Consider the following 16,705-nt stretch of genomic DNA (forward strand, 5'->3'; position numbering starts at 1 on the left):
CAGTGGGACAAATAACAAGACACTGATTTCTCTGTAAATAGTAACATTTATTTAAGTATACAATTTAGTCTTCTCATTCCCCACCCCCCCACCCGCTGCCCCACCCGCTCCCTTCCCCTTTCACAGGTTCAGTGTCAGTATGTTGGCTTCTCGATGCAGCATTAAGCCTCGCTGGAGGACGGTAAAAACGCAAGACAGACAAAACGAGCGCCGGTTATTTCTTTGCACTGTTAACAGATGGAGGATCACAGGCAAACCTACAAGCTGCTTTGCAAATGCCACATTTGGTTCATTATTTGCTTCTCTTCTTTTATATGATTTTTTCTCCATTTAGAAGGCATTTACAGTTGCATTGCATAAAATGATAGGCTGTGAAGTGAAGGATGAAGGAGGACAGTGACGAGATACATTTCGTTTTTGTGTGGTGTGATACTGACCGGAGCGATGTCGATGCTTCCTCCTACGGAAGATAAAATGAAATCACAAATAAAAACAATGACAACAAGGCTCCCATCATTATTTCACAAAATGCCACAGAGTGCGTGCGAGTTCATGTGTGCAGACATACTTTTGTATTAAGTCAAAGAAATGTCCTAACTCAAACACCGTCAGTAAACGCTTGTGGTTGCATTTAAAGGTTTGCAATATCCCGCAAGAAAACTTTTTTCTTCTTTTTTTTTTTTTTTAAGTGTCCACTGTCACTGTATCCTGCCTGAAATGACGCAAAAATTAATTGTTGACAAGCGCACACCCAAAAAAAAAACAACACAAAACTCAACTATCAATGAAACTGTGTGCAAATAAACGACTTTAATTACATAATAATAATTAAAAAAAAAAAAATTAAAAGTTGAAAATCCACGTGAGGCAACCATGCTGCCATATTTTGGTCAATGAAAAATATCGTAATGAAAAAATAACATGGCTAAACTACAACTACAATTTATTAGGAAACTTGAAAGGTATGAAAAGAAGCACAGTAAGAAAATAGTGTTATCTTGCATTCAAGTCGACCGCTTTTTCAACACAAAGAGGATCCTGCCTGTTTGGTCGCACGTACGTCTCCCTTTACACGTTTCCTACGCGGAGAAATGAACACGGAAAATATTTCCCAAAGGATCATATGAGGACTCAAATTCCTCTCAGTGGAGCAGATAGTGTTTTTATATTATTATTATTATTATTATTATTATTATTATTAATAATGAAATGTAGCCGGCCGAGTCTCCACATTGTGCTGTTGACACATTTAAGTGCTTTCTGACGATTTCTGATGAAAAGTTACGTCTGTAACAACGCTGGGGTGCATGAACGTAACAGATTTAACGGATGAGGTATTGCACAGATTAATCATCATTATCATAATAAAAAAAAAAGCAAAAAAAAAAAAAGAGGCAAAAATAAATATACAGCAAAGTCATACAACATTTACATTACAATTTTAGTCAGATTCTGGAAGATTTCTACAAGATATTTTAGTGTAAGCGATAGGTTGGTGGGGCGAGAGGAGACTAGTCCTCCCACTCGTCGTCATCCTCAAAGTCCTCGTCTTCATCGTCATCCTCGTCTTCGTCTTGGAAAAGAAAACACAAAATAAATATTTAAAAACGTTAAAAAAAAAAAAAAAAAGAGTGACACTTTGATGGTGGAACATTGTACTTGTACTCTTTCATGCTGAGGGTTTAATCAAAGTGTCAGGTAATAGACACTTCAGTCAGTCATCGTTACCTGAAGAATGGATGGCTTTGCTCCTCTTCTGCATGACTTCCATGAGAGCACCAACGATGCCTGCAGTAGGGGCCGGCGTCGGAGGGCTGGACTCTGGCTGATCCGGCACCTGCAGACAACCAAAGAAATCCACTTCACAATGTGCGATATGGTTCTTTTTTTAAACTAACTTGAAGCTGAAATAGAAAACGTTTTGACTTAATCTTAAAACTGCATTAAGTTTGATTCCCTACAAGGCTTTCATTCAGAGGATTATTCCATCACTATAAAAAAAACAGTATAATTACTTTATTCTTTGTGTTCACTCAGATCTGTTGTGTTTTTCAAGCAGGGGTGTTAACAACGACACAAAACAACAGCAGCTCTGAGGGAAAGTAAGTATCCTTACCAGCGTCTCACTAATACTGCGTCTTTCTAACAATTATACCTGGAACATGACAGTTTTCACCAAACCCTAAATCATAGATTTTTGAGAAAAGCAATGTTTTTCTTTTAAATAAAGACTCGATCTTCTCTGTTTAGTACAAATAAGGTACAGTAGAATTCAAAATCCAAAAACTTGGGATTACTTGGGATTTACTCCCTTTCTGGTTTTACATACCTGTATTGGACTGTATTTTTTTTTCTCTATAAAACAGAAATGTGTGTGAGCTGGATGTTCTTGCTGGATGTTCTTATGTCAGGAACATAAGAGCCATGTTCACCCAAAGACAAGGAAAGGAAATACTTTTCCCATCCAGCTCTGATTTAGAAGTATATAATGTATAACCCTGGACTGAGAAAGTTAGCTGTGGGCTGCAAACAGAGGCCCAATGTTCGGCCAAAGTGTTTACTCGATTAGCTGAAGCTTAGTTATTGACTGCTCGTGCCTGCAGTACCATGTGGGAATCACACTCCGTTTGTCTTACGTTCTTGAGCTGGATTCCTTGTCGGATCTGGTCCAGAAGAGCGTCTCGTCCGGTGTTGGAGGCCGGCGCTCGGTTGTTCTGCTCCACCTTCTTCAGCTGAGTTCCTCCCCTGATCTGGTCCAGCAGCGCCGACTTCCCCCCTGGACTTGGCGAATGAGGCGAGTCTCCGCCACCACCAACGCCGTCCAGCTCTGAAGGGGGAGGAGGGCCGGGTGGTGGGGGCGGAGGAGGAGGAGGAGGGGGCGGCTGAGCAGGGGCAGAGATGCCCCCGCTGTTGACTGGAGACTGGTGGGGCTGTGGGGGAGGTGGAGGTGGAGGGGCATGGGGGGTAATGGATGCGTGCAAGGGGGATGGAGGGGGAGGAGGTGGAGGCTGGTGGTGGTGATGGTGTGAAGCAAGGGGAGGCTGGTGACCCCCTCTGGTGGGAGGTGGTGGGGGAGGTGGGGCACCCAGAGTTCCTGGTCTGGAGGGCGGAGGAGGAGGAGGAGCTGAGGCAGGTGCTCTGGACGGAGGAGGGGGAGGAGGGGCTCCTCGGCCCCCTCTGGATGGAGGAGGAGGAGGTGGGGGTGGAGCCGAGCTCTGGTGTGGTGGAGGAGGAGGTGGTGGTGGTCCACCACGAGAAGGAGGTGGAGGGGGTGCTGCAATGCAAGAGATACAGGAACAAGTTGGAACAGCGCCACTGAAGATGACACGAGAAAGCTGTCAGCTGGTTATATATGGAGACTTTCACATGAATGAAATACTACTTGGGGACAACGACACCTGCGTCTGAGGAAAGAAAAGCAGCAACTCAGCAGTCGCCTACTCTTCAGTGAGAAAACTATACAAACCTGATAATAATACCAATTTTCAAATGTCTCTGATGCTGCTAAAAAGTCTATGCATTGATCAGATTTCAAATCTTTGTAAGTATACAGGTTTCACAAAGGAAAACACCACACTCCAAATTCTGGAATGTACTTTTTCACTGCTCCATTAAAGTTACCTTTGTAGAGGAGTGAAGAAGTGATTAGCAAAAATGTCTGCAAATTGGCATTATGTCACATTTGAACATGCCACAATTAAATCATGGGATGCAGGAGTCGCCAACCCCGCGATCGTGAAGGACTGTGTCGATCTTTGGGACTTTCACTGTAGGTAAATAAACACACAGTTAATGATCGTGAACGTTTGGCGAGTGTCTTCCTCTCTCTTGAATCAGCTGTAGTACTTTTGTAGTAGTCTGAGTAACCAAGACGTTATACCATAGTTAAATAATAATTAGATAAAGGTGCAATTATTATATAATATCTTATTATATAAGGCGTAAATATACTATTTCATCCAGAATAGGAGGAAGAATTTATTCTTACGTTAGTTAAAGGCAAGTGTATAAGTATGTTATGCCACCAAACTTTAGCGACCCAGTGTTAACGTCTCTGTTTACCTTCAAGTTGCAAAGTACAGAGGAGATGTTACTTCCAGGGCCGGCATTAAAGCTGCTTCAAGTAAGTAAATAAGTAAATTTTACTTATATAGCACATTTCACGGGTAGGGAATCACAAAGTGCTGCACAGAGCAATAAAAATAAAACACATACAATAACGACAGGGTACATTGAAAAACATAGGTTTGTTTAAAGAAACAAAGAAATGGCAAAGAATAATACACATCAGGGACTCTACTAATGTCACACACTTCACTTAACCCGCAGTGTGCCTCACACATACACACAGAGCACTTAAAGGTGCCGCTGCACTCTTACAACAACCAGCTCCTCATCAGTCCACCCATTTCTACTATGAACATAATTCTGTTCTGTAGAAATAGAAATAGAAATAGAAAATAGGCCACATGCCTTTATTCTTTGTGTTGTTATGAATTAAATGCAACTTAAATTTGATGGTGTGATGTATAGTTCTTAAAGCAAAGGCCGAGACCTGATTTATATGCCAGGGTTTGCCTAAATAAAAAAGGTTTGGTGACCACTGATGTAATGTATTTTAGACTTTGGATTTTTTTTTTGTTTTTTTTTTAAAAAAGGTGCCGAATTCAAAGACACGTACCTGTCCCGTCTCATTATATTCTCTGACTCTTGTGTGTGCGCTCTCACCCTGCCTCCTCAGCTCGTTCTTGACGGCTTCCACCCCTCCCTTCTTCTCGATGAAGTCGTAGATGACCTTGGACGTCTCGCGGTCCTTCAGCTGTGCCTCAGAAATGCCACACATGTCGAACAGGTTCTTCAGTTCAGGGTCCAGGTTGTTCAGCTGTAAACATCAAGAACACCAAGATGATGATGATGGCTACAGCAAAGATGAAAAAGAAGCAACAGCTTAAAAACTAATTGTTTACTTCTGTCTCCTATGCAATCTGTTTGCTTAGGGACAGAGAGAAATGCTTGTAGCAATGTTTGGTGCATCAGGATCTATTTTTTCTGTGGAGGAATGAAGAGAATGAAGTGAATATGATGGTTCCTAATTGGTGGCTATTAAAAATGTATTTTTCGTGCCGTACAATAATCCACAGGTCTGTGCTCCTCTTTCATTGGCTATGAATTGAAATTATCCACAATGAAGACATAAGTGAGCTTCTCCCCCAACAACACAGCAGCCAGTCAGTGTCAGTGTGACATCTAGTGGCCAACAAGCAGAAACGCAACTTTCCTCCAACATAGAAACAAACTGCTAAGAAATTGCTTAAAGCCGGTTACTTAGAGCCAGTTAAAGGTAACGAACGAGCAGCGAGTCGCTCAGTCTGAGCATCGCTCACTGGCAGCCAGACTCGGTCATGACATGCATCAGCAGCTCAGGTTCCACTGAGGAACCAAGTAGGGTTTTTAAACAGCCGCCATTTCTCAACGGCAAAACATTTGTCAACTCTTAAATGACGTTAGTCTCCATTTATAAGCCACTTGTGCACTCTGCAATATCCCTCTTCATAGGCAAGTCTGACTTTGAATGTGCAGATTCAGTGTGTGTGGAGTTTATCACTGCAAGCTTTTTCATGTTTCTCAAATGAAGATTTTTCCTTTCGCTCTGGAAAATGTTATCAATTGTGCACTTCAAACTAGGGTATTGAAGTCTGTAAAAGCGAGTTAAAGGCTTCACCAGTACATTTCACTCCCTCCCTTTAACCTGATTCTGACCAATTGATTTCTTTAGGATGCATCTATCCAACTAGCTAATGACGCTGCTGCCTGATTCAGCCCCGAAACATTCTCCGTCCTCCAGCCTCTGAGAGGCAGCGAGATTATCTGTTAATATGCAGGAAGAAACAAGAGCCTATTGTGTGATTCATCATACAGCCACCACACAGGTCACTATTGTGCTCCCATGTGCACGTGTCTGTGAGTGCGAATAGAGAGCGTACTCACATCAAAACCTGTGTTTGGATCCCAGCCCACGTGTCCAATGTGCCTGAGGAAAGACGGGGACAGGTATGTGGTGAGATCTCACACACACACACACACACACGTAACACCAACACATCAATACACAGAAGTACATCAACTATTTAGCATGTGCATGTGGGCGACCATGCGGTCATGCTAGATAGTGAGCACATACACGCACGCGCATACAGAAACAGTGTGGTCATTGAATGATCTTAGACTCCACATGTTTACTGATGTAACAAAGTGTTACTTCAGTGTGAATTCACATCCATTTACATTAACACTGTCAAACTTGACCAAAGGGATTATGTCTTTAAAACCCTCATCAGCCCCACATACATCTACTTTTTGGTGTTATGGCATGCAAGGACACACTTTCAAATATATAATCAAAAATGACGTGCGTGCACCAACACACACTCACTGGAAGTTGCTGGGCGTGCCAATGTCAGCCTTGGTCAGCTTCTTCTTCTTGCCTTTGGTCTTCTTGTCCTTGCGGGTCAGACCGCCGTGGCTCAGCATGTTGTTGAGGTGGTACGGCTGCTGGTGGCTGTGGGAGTTGTGGAATCTGACGTTGTTGATCTCCGGGTTCTTGATGTCCACTGTGGCCATGTGCAGAGCTGGACCTGCACACAGGGAGGGACATACTGTACCATGAGCTGAGGCCACTGTGTGACAATGAAGTCTCTAATTGTATGATAAGTACTGTGTGTTCAACCAGTGGATTTAAATGTCATGTTCTCCTTCTGTAGAGGAGGAACCGCTTCCATGAACACCACCCTCGGGACAAATCTGGACATTTTTAGCCTCACTGTTGTAAGACTCTTCGACTGACGTTAAACATTAAGACAGGATTCTGGACTCTTTGAATGGATTATATGAAGAAACAAAAAGGCAAAGAACACTTAAAGGTACCTTCTTTCAAACTATTAAAATGCCTGTAATGGCATGGTCATGATTATATTAAAGGCATTTTTACTGAAAGAAAAGTGTCTACAGTTTTATTTTACATTTAAAGACTTTTGAAGATTCCACACAGAATGTGATTTTCTTAAGACAGACAATTAATTTATGAAAAAAAGTGCAAACCAAAGAAACAAAAAGGTGAACTCTTTTCTGGCCAGACTTCTAATTTTCTTTGAACCCACATGACCCCTTAGGGTGATTATAATGGATTATCAACAGCATCAGCAACCACCTCAAATCAGTGTCTTTTGAGGTAAATGATGGCTCAGTTTAGCTCTGGGGATGAAACTTTTGGGAAGACTTGTTTTAGGGAATGCAGGTCTGTTTTTTTTTCTTCGGATAAGTAAATCTCCTCATCCTCATATGCTTGCATTATCAATATCCCTTTAATAATCCATGATATCTAAGAGATCAATAAGGCAGGAGGCTGGTGATTTTATCAGTCTTTTCACATCTTTTTTAATCCACATTTTCTAAATTTAATGCCAAGGAAGTTCCCTGTCCTTTTGTGGTCAGGCACACTCAGTCCTCCATTCCCTCGTAATCTCCACAAACCACAACAGCATCTGACAAATACACTAATCCACCGCTAATGCCAAAATCCCTGGAATCCCCATGAATTCAAGGTCTATGGCCAGAAAAATAGGCAACCTTTAACTCTGCAGGTACAAGGGTGGAGCTGGACTGGTGATCGTTTTTCCTCCGTTATGCAGAGCTGCAAGATATGGTTCTGGGCAGATATGGGTCGCAGAGATGAGAAAAGCTTCTACACCCAGATGAATGAAAAAAGCAGAGTATTTGGTTCATAAGTTTTGACACATGGGTAACTCTGTTATGTACTAACCTTTCACAGCAAATGTCAGACTACAACCTATAACTTCTCTGTGTACATGGTGGTCAACAGCAGCAAACGTGCATTCAAGTTCACAGCTTTCAGTTTATCAATGGACAACAATTGTGAAGGAGATTTAGCAGGATTTATGACAAAAGGTTCACAAAAGGTAAGAAGTTAAACAACGGAGATAATCTACAAGTGTCCAGCGTAAACTGCGTCTCTGTCTCTCCAAGTGTGTTTGAACCAATGTTTTCACAATGAGGACAACACCAGATCCTTCAACGTGGATACAGGAAGCTTAGAAACAACAAATAAACAAATCCAGAGCAACAACGTTGTCCTGGCAGTCTCGTGTTTCACATCTGAAATGTCAGAAATAATCTACGCCACTGGAGACAAACTTCAATGAAAGAGACAATTCAGGCTCAAATCCACAACTGTGCTGTTCTGCATATGTTAATCCTGCTCCTTACATCTTCAGCGTTTGCCAAGAGTCAAAGGGCCTAATGAAAGTTAAAAGTCCTTTGAGACTTAGGGCAGAAGTAAATTAAAGTTTGATGTACTGGCTCACAGCTTTGCTCATGTCATTGTTCAAACGTAGACAACCAAACACATCATTCATTTAGAACGACTTCTTCTGGGCAGCAACAGGACTGCTAAAATAACACACCGCACAAGACTGGTGCACAAAGACATTTTGCATTTGTTGTGGCTCATCAAAGCGATGACAGACAACCAAAACCCAGTATATAAAACAGTAACATAAATGAGAGGAGCATGATGCACATCATGCATAACCCCCCCACCCCACCCCCCCAAAAAAGAGTCTCTGGCATATAGATGTGTTATAGACCTCAATACAATGCAGGGTTTGAAGAGCACAACAGAGAATGTGGTCTACATATGGCACAGATGGACCTCGAAATCCTACAGATTAACCTATGGAGGACTCCATGTTGTGTCAGTGTGTGTCGTACTGTCTGCGAAACAATACCTTCAAATATGTCAGGAAGCATAAACACCCTGATGGATAAATGTAGTGTGGGGTCACAAGAGTCACAAGATTCACTGAACATTTAACACAAAACACTGCAAGTCCAAACAGACCCGAGAACTGCAGATCTCATTTAAATTCAAATTTAAGTTTGAGAGACTGAGAGCAAGGAGTGGGGGAAAAAGATTCTTAGATGGATCTTAAATCTCTCTTGAAATATCCTCAGAGTTAAATACATTAATAGTACTTAAAAGAACAGAACTAGCAGAGCAGGAATTATTGTTTCAATTGATGAACACTTATGACTAGCACTTACTTTACAGTTTGGCTTACTTGAAGCACTTACTTACTTCTAGCTCTTGTTTGTACCCAAATGTTTAAATGCACTCTGCCAAATGACATGTAAATGTAATCATTTTCTGTTCAAATCAACTCTCCCAGCTCTGTTTCTGCAGGACAGCATGGACCTAAAAGTATTAAATACATAATATTTAATAGATCTGGTAATTTACTTAAGAACAGGTTCAGAAGAAACTGAAAGGCTGAATGCACGTTTTGATTCTTTATTCATGTTAGATTTTGCTCATTGATACCACAACAGCAACACTGGACATTAATCATACCACTGTAATGGCCTCTGAATTATGCTTCTTATGTTTCTGTGTCACGGCTCCTTCTACGTTGTGGTATCGTCTCTTGTTGTATTGCGAAAAGCGTACTTGCATCATCAACACAGAAGCAACCGCTCGTAGTGAGCTGCTTCGAAGATGCTTTCCACAAAATTATAAATCTCTGTTAAAGCTGCGAAAGTGAATCCTCCCCCCACACAGCACCACTCATGCCGATTATATCACAATATGCATCATACAAGTGTGAAATCCTCTAAAAAGGCCCCAAACACAGCTGAGATGTTATGACTCAACCTTACATAACCAAGCAACTATAAGGCAATTACATGAAACGATGATACATTATTGAGCAGCGACGAATAACAAATGTTTGAACTATTTGGTTGTGTAGAACAGCTATGATTTTGTTAGTTAGACGGTGGTGGCTTTGTATTTAGTTTCGTTGCAATTTGCGTTTGACGTGGCCAGGGAAATATTGTGTTAAAGTGATTGACATTTCTACAATTTGATTAAAAAAAGAATAATGAAGAATCGGAATCTGCATTAACAAGAGTTCAACGTACCATTTTTAGGGTCACCTCTTTTCTCTGCAAAAGAAAATGTTAACACTGTTATAGTTTCAGACCAACAATGGCAGGACTTGACCAACTTGACAAAACAAAATCATTTTGAGCTTTTAAGCGATGAAAGAAGGAGGTGAGCTTTTAAAGATTTAGAAATGTGTTTAAGTTCAGTTAGTGTGACGCAGTGGTGTCGGAGACAGTTTGACAGTTGACAGTTTGTGTGGGCAAAACAGTCAGAAGGACAGTTCAGGAAGCCTTTGACATTAGCAGAGGAGGAGAAGCAAAAGGTTTGGAAGCAGACTTGGGTCTAACATAAATCTCTCACCACAAGAAAAGTCTGTCTCCCTGCTCTGTGAGCCTTTGAACACTCAGTCATCATCACAGTTTGAGCATTGCACTTCAAAGGCCAACATGCTGAGAGATGCTGGAGGGCAGCCAGAGGAGAAACAAGAGGAGCCTCGGTGCAGGGACAGTTTTTTTTTTTTTACACACACACAAGGAAAACACACTGAGAGGAGAGGAAGAGTCCCTCACACAATCTCAACACACGTCCTCATCTACAACATTACAGCCAATCCCAGGGGGAGAACACGGTCAGCTGATGCATGTTCATCCGTTCAGTGCTGATGTGGGTTTGACCCATGTCACTGTGTCATATGTATCTGCAGATGCCATTCCGGCCCTTAATTTTGCTGATGCTTATTGAGGAAGATTCCCAAATTGTTACTTCATTTTCATTTCAATCTTTCCGGTTTTTGTCACTTCATGCTGGAGTAGAGGTGGCAAAAGAGTTATCGCTATCAACACTAGACAAATGGAAAAAGATGGGTAGTGCAAAGGTAATGGTCAATATAATGTCTTTGTTTCCACAGTCCACACTAGCAATGCAACCTAAGTGTTTGAAAACACAAAAACGTCACTTCACTTTCTAAGGCTTGCTCATCTCCCTGACTCTGTCTGGACAAAGTGAAGCAGAGAACTGTGCGACACTGGTTCAGATTGTGTTAGTAGAGAATGAGAGAAGTAAGAAATCAGAAAACGAATCCAATGAACACAAAAAAAACAACTTTTACACTCACCAGTTTTGCGTTGCCGTCGGTTAAGCAGGTCATTGATGGCAACTCTGAATCTTTTGGCCTCTTCTTCACTGGCAAAATTCAGACCAATCTGAAATGTCTGATAGGAAGAAGAGGATCAGAGATCAGTAAAAAATCACAATTTTTGTGAGGCCACCGTACTTTCTGACAATTGACACATGAGCTCCAGAAAATGTCCACAAAAACATTCACATGACACACCCAGCGAGGGATTTCTCCAAGGTATTCTTAAGATATTTCACAAGAACGGGTCGGACAGAGGCATAAACTATATTCAACGGTTATTATGGATGGAGATATTACAGCTAAGCTACTGTAAATTGGACATTAGTAATGTAAATTCATTTTATGCAAATAAACTGCTGCCTGGAGCAAAAATGTATTTTAACCAACACAGTGCCTCAATTTAATTGTCTTGTAGTTTCACAGGATGTTTGCACTTTTTATTATGATTGGTAATCTCTCTAATTTCAAGAGCTCAATCGGGCAAAGCTTTTTAAAGAGGGGACACATAATGAATCCCTGTGGCTGCTTCACTAATGTGGCTGTGGCAAAAAAAAACGAGACACACGAAAACAGCTTGAGCAAACCACGCGTGTAAGTCCCACTTTATTAAATGGAGGCGATGGTAAAAATGGCTGCATACGTACGTCTCCTGCAAATGAGATGAAGTAGGATCTGGAACAGCTGATGGAGAAGTTGTGGTATAGTTCCTGCTCAAACATGATTTTCCCTTCCTGTAAAAAAAAAAAAAAAAAAAAACACAAAATATCTGGTGAACAGAAATTAGATTCACATTACCCCCCTGTTTCTTTACAGCAACATTAAGAATTCATCAGCCACCACTCTCAAATAATACTAACTTCTTCATTTCTTTTCCTGATGATTAAGTTCATATTTGGCAGATGAAGTCAAATCTCTGGGTGCCAAGTGAAATAGATAGATCACTAAACTAGGGATGTAACCATTAACTGATTAAGAATCAACTACTAAATTGTTTTGATGACTAATAAATGGTCCAATGTTTTTATTTTATTATTATAATAATAAAAGCAAGTTCTCTGATGTCAGATATTTTTGGTTTGTGGATAAATAGCCATTAGTTAAGGCTCTGGTTACATGTGCTGCATCATGTATCTTCTAAATTGCTGCTTTTGCGATTTGCTAATAGCATTGATTAAAATATGTCTCCGTGCATCTAAGTTTAGTGAGAACACAACGAGATTAAGATCAGTCAGAAACTCAAACCTCCCATAACATGCCCAGCAGATCCATGAGGAATATTGAACTAAAGTCAGCTAAAAAGACTTCCTTATACAGGTTAGACATGAGAGGTCTTCACATCCAACACTCAGCGCTCCGGTGCAGAGTTAAAACTTCACAGATGTTTCCTTTACAGGCGGCTCTCACTCACTTTGATGTCAAACACTCTGATGAAGTAGGATCTCTGTGGGTTGTCTTTAACCAGACAAGCCACCCCACAGCATCTCTTCACCCAGATGGCGCTCCGGTCGGCCCCGTAAACCTGGACCACCGCTGAACACAGACTCTGCGAAGACGCGAGCACAGAAAAAGTTGGATTATCACATCTGTATGCTTGCTAAAAAATGATTTAGAAGCGGTAGAATACGAGTGAGTGAGCAGTGAAGTTGATCAGTCAGCAGAAAAGTCACAGCTTGGCAGTCATCTCCTCTGTTGTGTGCAGATTTTACAGACAGATCTGGTTCCTTGTTAAAAGCTTCCAAGGTCCACGTGTGTGACAGAGCATCCACCAACGAGAAAGACATCGATGGGGCGTTTAACCATTTAACGGTGACAGAAGCATCACATGTAGCACAGACATGCTGAACCAAACCCAGCTCAGATCACAAGTCACACATATCTATATACTGTGGATCAAGGTCTCTTTTATCTGCAAAGTGGATCTCAACTGTGCACAGCACAATGGAGAAATGATTTGGCTTCGAACGCCAGCACTCTCTTAAATAATTTAAAAATATCTAGGATTACAGCTTCACAACCAGTCAAATTACATGTCCAATGTCCGTCCAGACTCATATGTAATGAGGACCTTGAAGGAATTCAAAGCTGCTGTCAGCAGCGTTGTCTTTGTCTAACCTTTGCCTAACTTCCTGTGTGACGCTGCAGTTCACGTTCCCCTCCCTCCTGCCTAAATCACCTCATGAACATGTGTGATGAGTGGCGGCATTTGAACAGCCTGACCTCACAACTCGACAGGACTGCCACGCTAAAATGTTGAGCTCTGGGAACTGATTGGATAAAGTGCTGAAGGACACTGGAAAAGTTTCTCCTTGGTTCGCTGTCAAATCCCTGAAACTGAGAGACCGGTGTCACTGATCAAACATGCCAGATCAGTATTAGCTGTCAGAATATCCAGCTGTTCAACAGATTTTAACAAAAGTACTGACTGAAGTTGTTGTATTGAACATAAAAATGATTTATGTTGTAGCCAAAATTGTGTTTTGAGATCACAGAGACATTTCACCTTTTACTACCCAATTCTTAATCAGATTATACTGGAGTCAGAGTGAGTGTTTGTGCCAGCCTCAATGAAATTGACTGTGGGCCTCTAACCCTTACAATACAGGTGCAGTCATAACAACAAGTATGCATTTCAAATCTCTGCAAAAGTCAGAGCATCTTTTCAGATGTAAACATCTGATTTTACAAGTAGTTCAACCAACCGCATGAATACGTTACATTACTTCACAGGAGTTGAAGCACAACACACAAAAGTAAAGTACCATGGAGAGCACTGACACACAATGACAGTGGTTACTCTTTCACGTCAGTCCCTATTCCAAATTTAAACCATTTTAAATTGCTACATTGTGAGTGTTTACCCAGTTTACATTTATGTGGATCATTTGACCCCAGATTTAATACAATTTGTATTCATTTCACCCAGCAGGCAAAAGCCAGATATTAGTGTTTTATTTCATTATAAGATCAAGTGACATTTTGCAATGAATTTAACCTTCATATCTGCAAGATAAGATGCTGCTGTTGTCAGCACCGTCCTGTCCTGCTTTGTGATTTTTGAGGGTTCTGCAGAAGACACGCTGTGTTAATTCCTTTGCCAGGTTTTGTCCCTCTGCAGCAGAAAGTAACTCCAGCCTCTGGGTGAGAGAGGAGGAAATGCCACTGAGCTGGTTTCCTCCTCTGTGACTTATGAGAACAGGTCAGAGGAGCAACAGGAAACACTTTTCACCATGAAATCACTGCTCAGCATCACACAGAAAAGGTCAAAGGTTGGCTGTCAAAACGCTCTTTTGGGCTCTAACGCAAACGAGAATGGACGTATGCAATTAGATACACAGCAGACTTGTAGACTCTTTGCAGGTTACAACATCTTGGTATGGTTGGGCAATAAATTGGTTACATCTTCAATAATTCAAATTTTTCTATATATTGATTGACCATATATACACTGTAATTGCTTTGAAGTTTTACCTTCTATATGATTATGTTTATCAAGTGTTGGTTTTCTGGCAATAGAGAAGTTTAAAACCACAGTATAATTGTTAATAAAGCTGCCACAGAGGCAGAAACCAGTCTTTAACCATATGACATTTATTAATTATTTTTGGCCAAGTTCAATAAAGATGGAGCAGGGAACTCTGTTGACTGAAATGTCAAGTGAATGATTTTAATATTTGAGAGCTGGTTGATGAAAAGTCTGCTTTTGATTAGACAACGCACATGTTCAAAGCAGATGCTGATTTTAACCCAGTCTCTCATGTCAAATCCAAGTTCACTGAGAAAGTTAGGCTTGACCTAGTCAGATCGGTCCACACCAGGTGCAGCAGGTCAAGTCATGTTTGAATAATTCAGATAAATGCTGCACATTTTATACCCAGTAAAAATCATCAACTAATGGAGGCACACGAGTAAGTGATGCATTCCATCTGTAAAAATCATCCACTGTAATAAAATGATTTAAAAAGTGTCAAACATCGAGAAACACTAGAAATTTTGATGTTACCACCAACGACTGTGCTTAACTGAAATTAATGCACAATCAACGAGGTTGGTTGTCGTTCTTACAAGTTAATGTATACAGTTCTGTAGCCAGATTTGATAGGTTTAATTATTTTTTATAGAAAATTCACTGCATTTTTAGACATCCAACTGACAAATATATATATATATATATATATATATGAATTTTGTGATTGTGATTATGATTTGTGTGACTGTTGTCGAGACAGATTAGACACCGGACTGTTTAAACCTGACGGTTAGCCTAGCTGTTAGCAGGCTGCAGAATGAATCTCCATGACAACTCAGCTACATCATTAACACAGGAAACTGGATTTGATGTTGCAGCAGTACTGTGTGTTTCCATCCCCCCTTTTTAAATGTTCATTCCAAACCATACGTCATTTAATTGAAATATTATTTAAAAGTGGCACTTATTATTCTCAATGCCTCAAAAATGTTTAAACATATGATGTGGCAGTATTCGTGAAAGTCTAGGATTAGATAAACTAGGATAACGAGAAAATACCAGGTTAAATTCGCTGTCTAGGATTTGAGGAATAACCCCCTGGAGATGAGTCATGTACCGATGTGTTGACAGCCTGACTAGGTGCATATCCCTGGACATTTTGGCCCAGATGCAGGTGATAAACAAACGGAGGAACTTACGGAGCATTTCCTGCCCAGGTAGCCGAATAGGCACTCGTTCTCCTGCGGGGTCAGGAGGAGGGAGCCGACGTTTGTGAGCCTGCGGGGCGGCGGGTGACTGTTCATGGCTCGTAATTTGTTGTGGGTAACCCCGAAACGATGCGGTTATTCACCCCGGACGGGCTAAACAAACTCTGCTGATTACACAAAATCCATGCGGGCTCCGGTTGCTGGGGCCTGCAACCGGATCATCTCCGCTGAGTCCGACTCCGGGCTGGAGGGCGGAGGAGGACGGGAAGTGTGTTCCCTGGCTCGGTACTGGTCCAGAAAGAACGCTAACTCCTTTTTTTGGTGCTAATTTACAAAAGTAATGACCCGTTGTGCATCTGCAGAAGGAAAAACGCTAAACTTTCATTCGGAAACTCCAGTAGCTGCAGCGGCGATGCGTACATCCAACATGGCAGCAGGATGGGGTCGACCACTTTAAAAAAGGAGTGGGGTGTTGCTTTAGGCAAACTCTAAAATGATTCCCTGTAATTTTGACTGAATGTTGAAACTGGCAAAGTTGCAGACAGAAACATCAAATTCTACGTAGATTTTACATATAAAATGCATATCCTGTGCGTTTCCATTTCGCGGAGAGGTTAAAATGTCCTTGCTGACACAGAATGGTTCAGTCCGATGTGGCAGCAGGAATGCAGCTCTGGTGCTGGGGGGGCGGAGGGGGTGGGAGTGAGTGTGTGTGTGTGTGTGTGTGTGTGTGTGTGGGGGGGGGGTCTGCATGAACTGGGGTAGAAATATGACGTTAAAGGGGAGGAGTTATAAGGTGACGTAAAAACGTAAATAAATAAAGAAAAGCTGAATATTTTGAGCATATGGTGTTTGTTTTCACAGAAAAAGAAAAAAAACATGCTATTTTACCACATAAGTTCACCTCCTGAGAGTGAGTCGGCAATAAAGAA

The 16,705-nt window shown here is 41.3% G+C and overlaps 1 protein-coding gene across 2 annotated transcripts; it reads right to left on the reverse strand.

Annotated features, from left to right (window-relative positions):
• Positions 1 to 790: 790 nt before the first annotated feature.
• wasla (WASP like actin nucleation promoting factor a) lies at positions 791 to 16,399 on the reverse strand. 2 transcript variants are annotated; one of them, XM_058646212.1, is made up of 11 exons: positions 15,765 to 16,397; positions 12,508 to 12,642; positions 11,744 to 11,830; positions 11,076 to 11,172; positions 9,997 to 10,020; positions 6,434 to 6,635; positions 5,989 to 6,031; positions 4,729 to 4,882; positions 2,637 to 3,274; positions 1,729 to 1,837; positions 791 to 1,573 (listed from the first exon to the last, which is right to left on the reverse strand). In XM_058646212.1, exons 1-11 carry the CDS (start codon positions 15,867 to 15,869, stop codon positions 1,512 to 1,514), a joined length of 1,656 nt encoding a protein of 551 aa, XP_058502195.1. In that variant the 5' UTR covers positions 15,870 to 16,397; the 3' UTR covers positions 791 to 1,511. The 2 variants fall into 2 exon arrangements, with proteins under 2 accessions (XP_058502195.1, XP_058502196.1); XM_058646213.1 differs by lacking the exon at positions 9,997 to 10,020 and having other exon boundaries at positions 15,765 to 16,399.
• Between the last annotated feature and the right edge of the window lie 306 nt (positions 16,400 to 16,705).

The sequence above is a fragment of the Solea solea genome, chromosome 12 (genome assembly GCF_958295425.1).
Source record: "Solea solea chromosome 12, fSolSol10.1, whole genome shotgun sequence".
NCBI classification, from domain to species: domain Eukaryota; kingdom Metazoa; phylum Chordata; class Actinopteri; order Pleuronectiformes; family Soleidae; genus Solea; species Solea solea.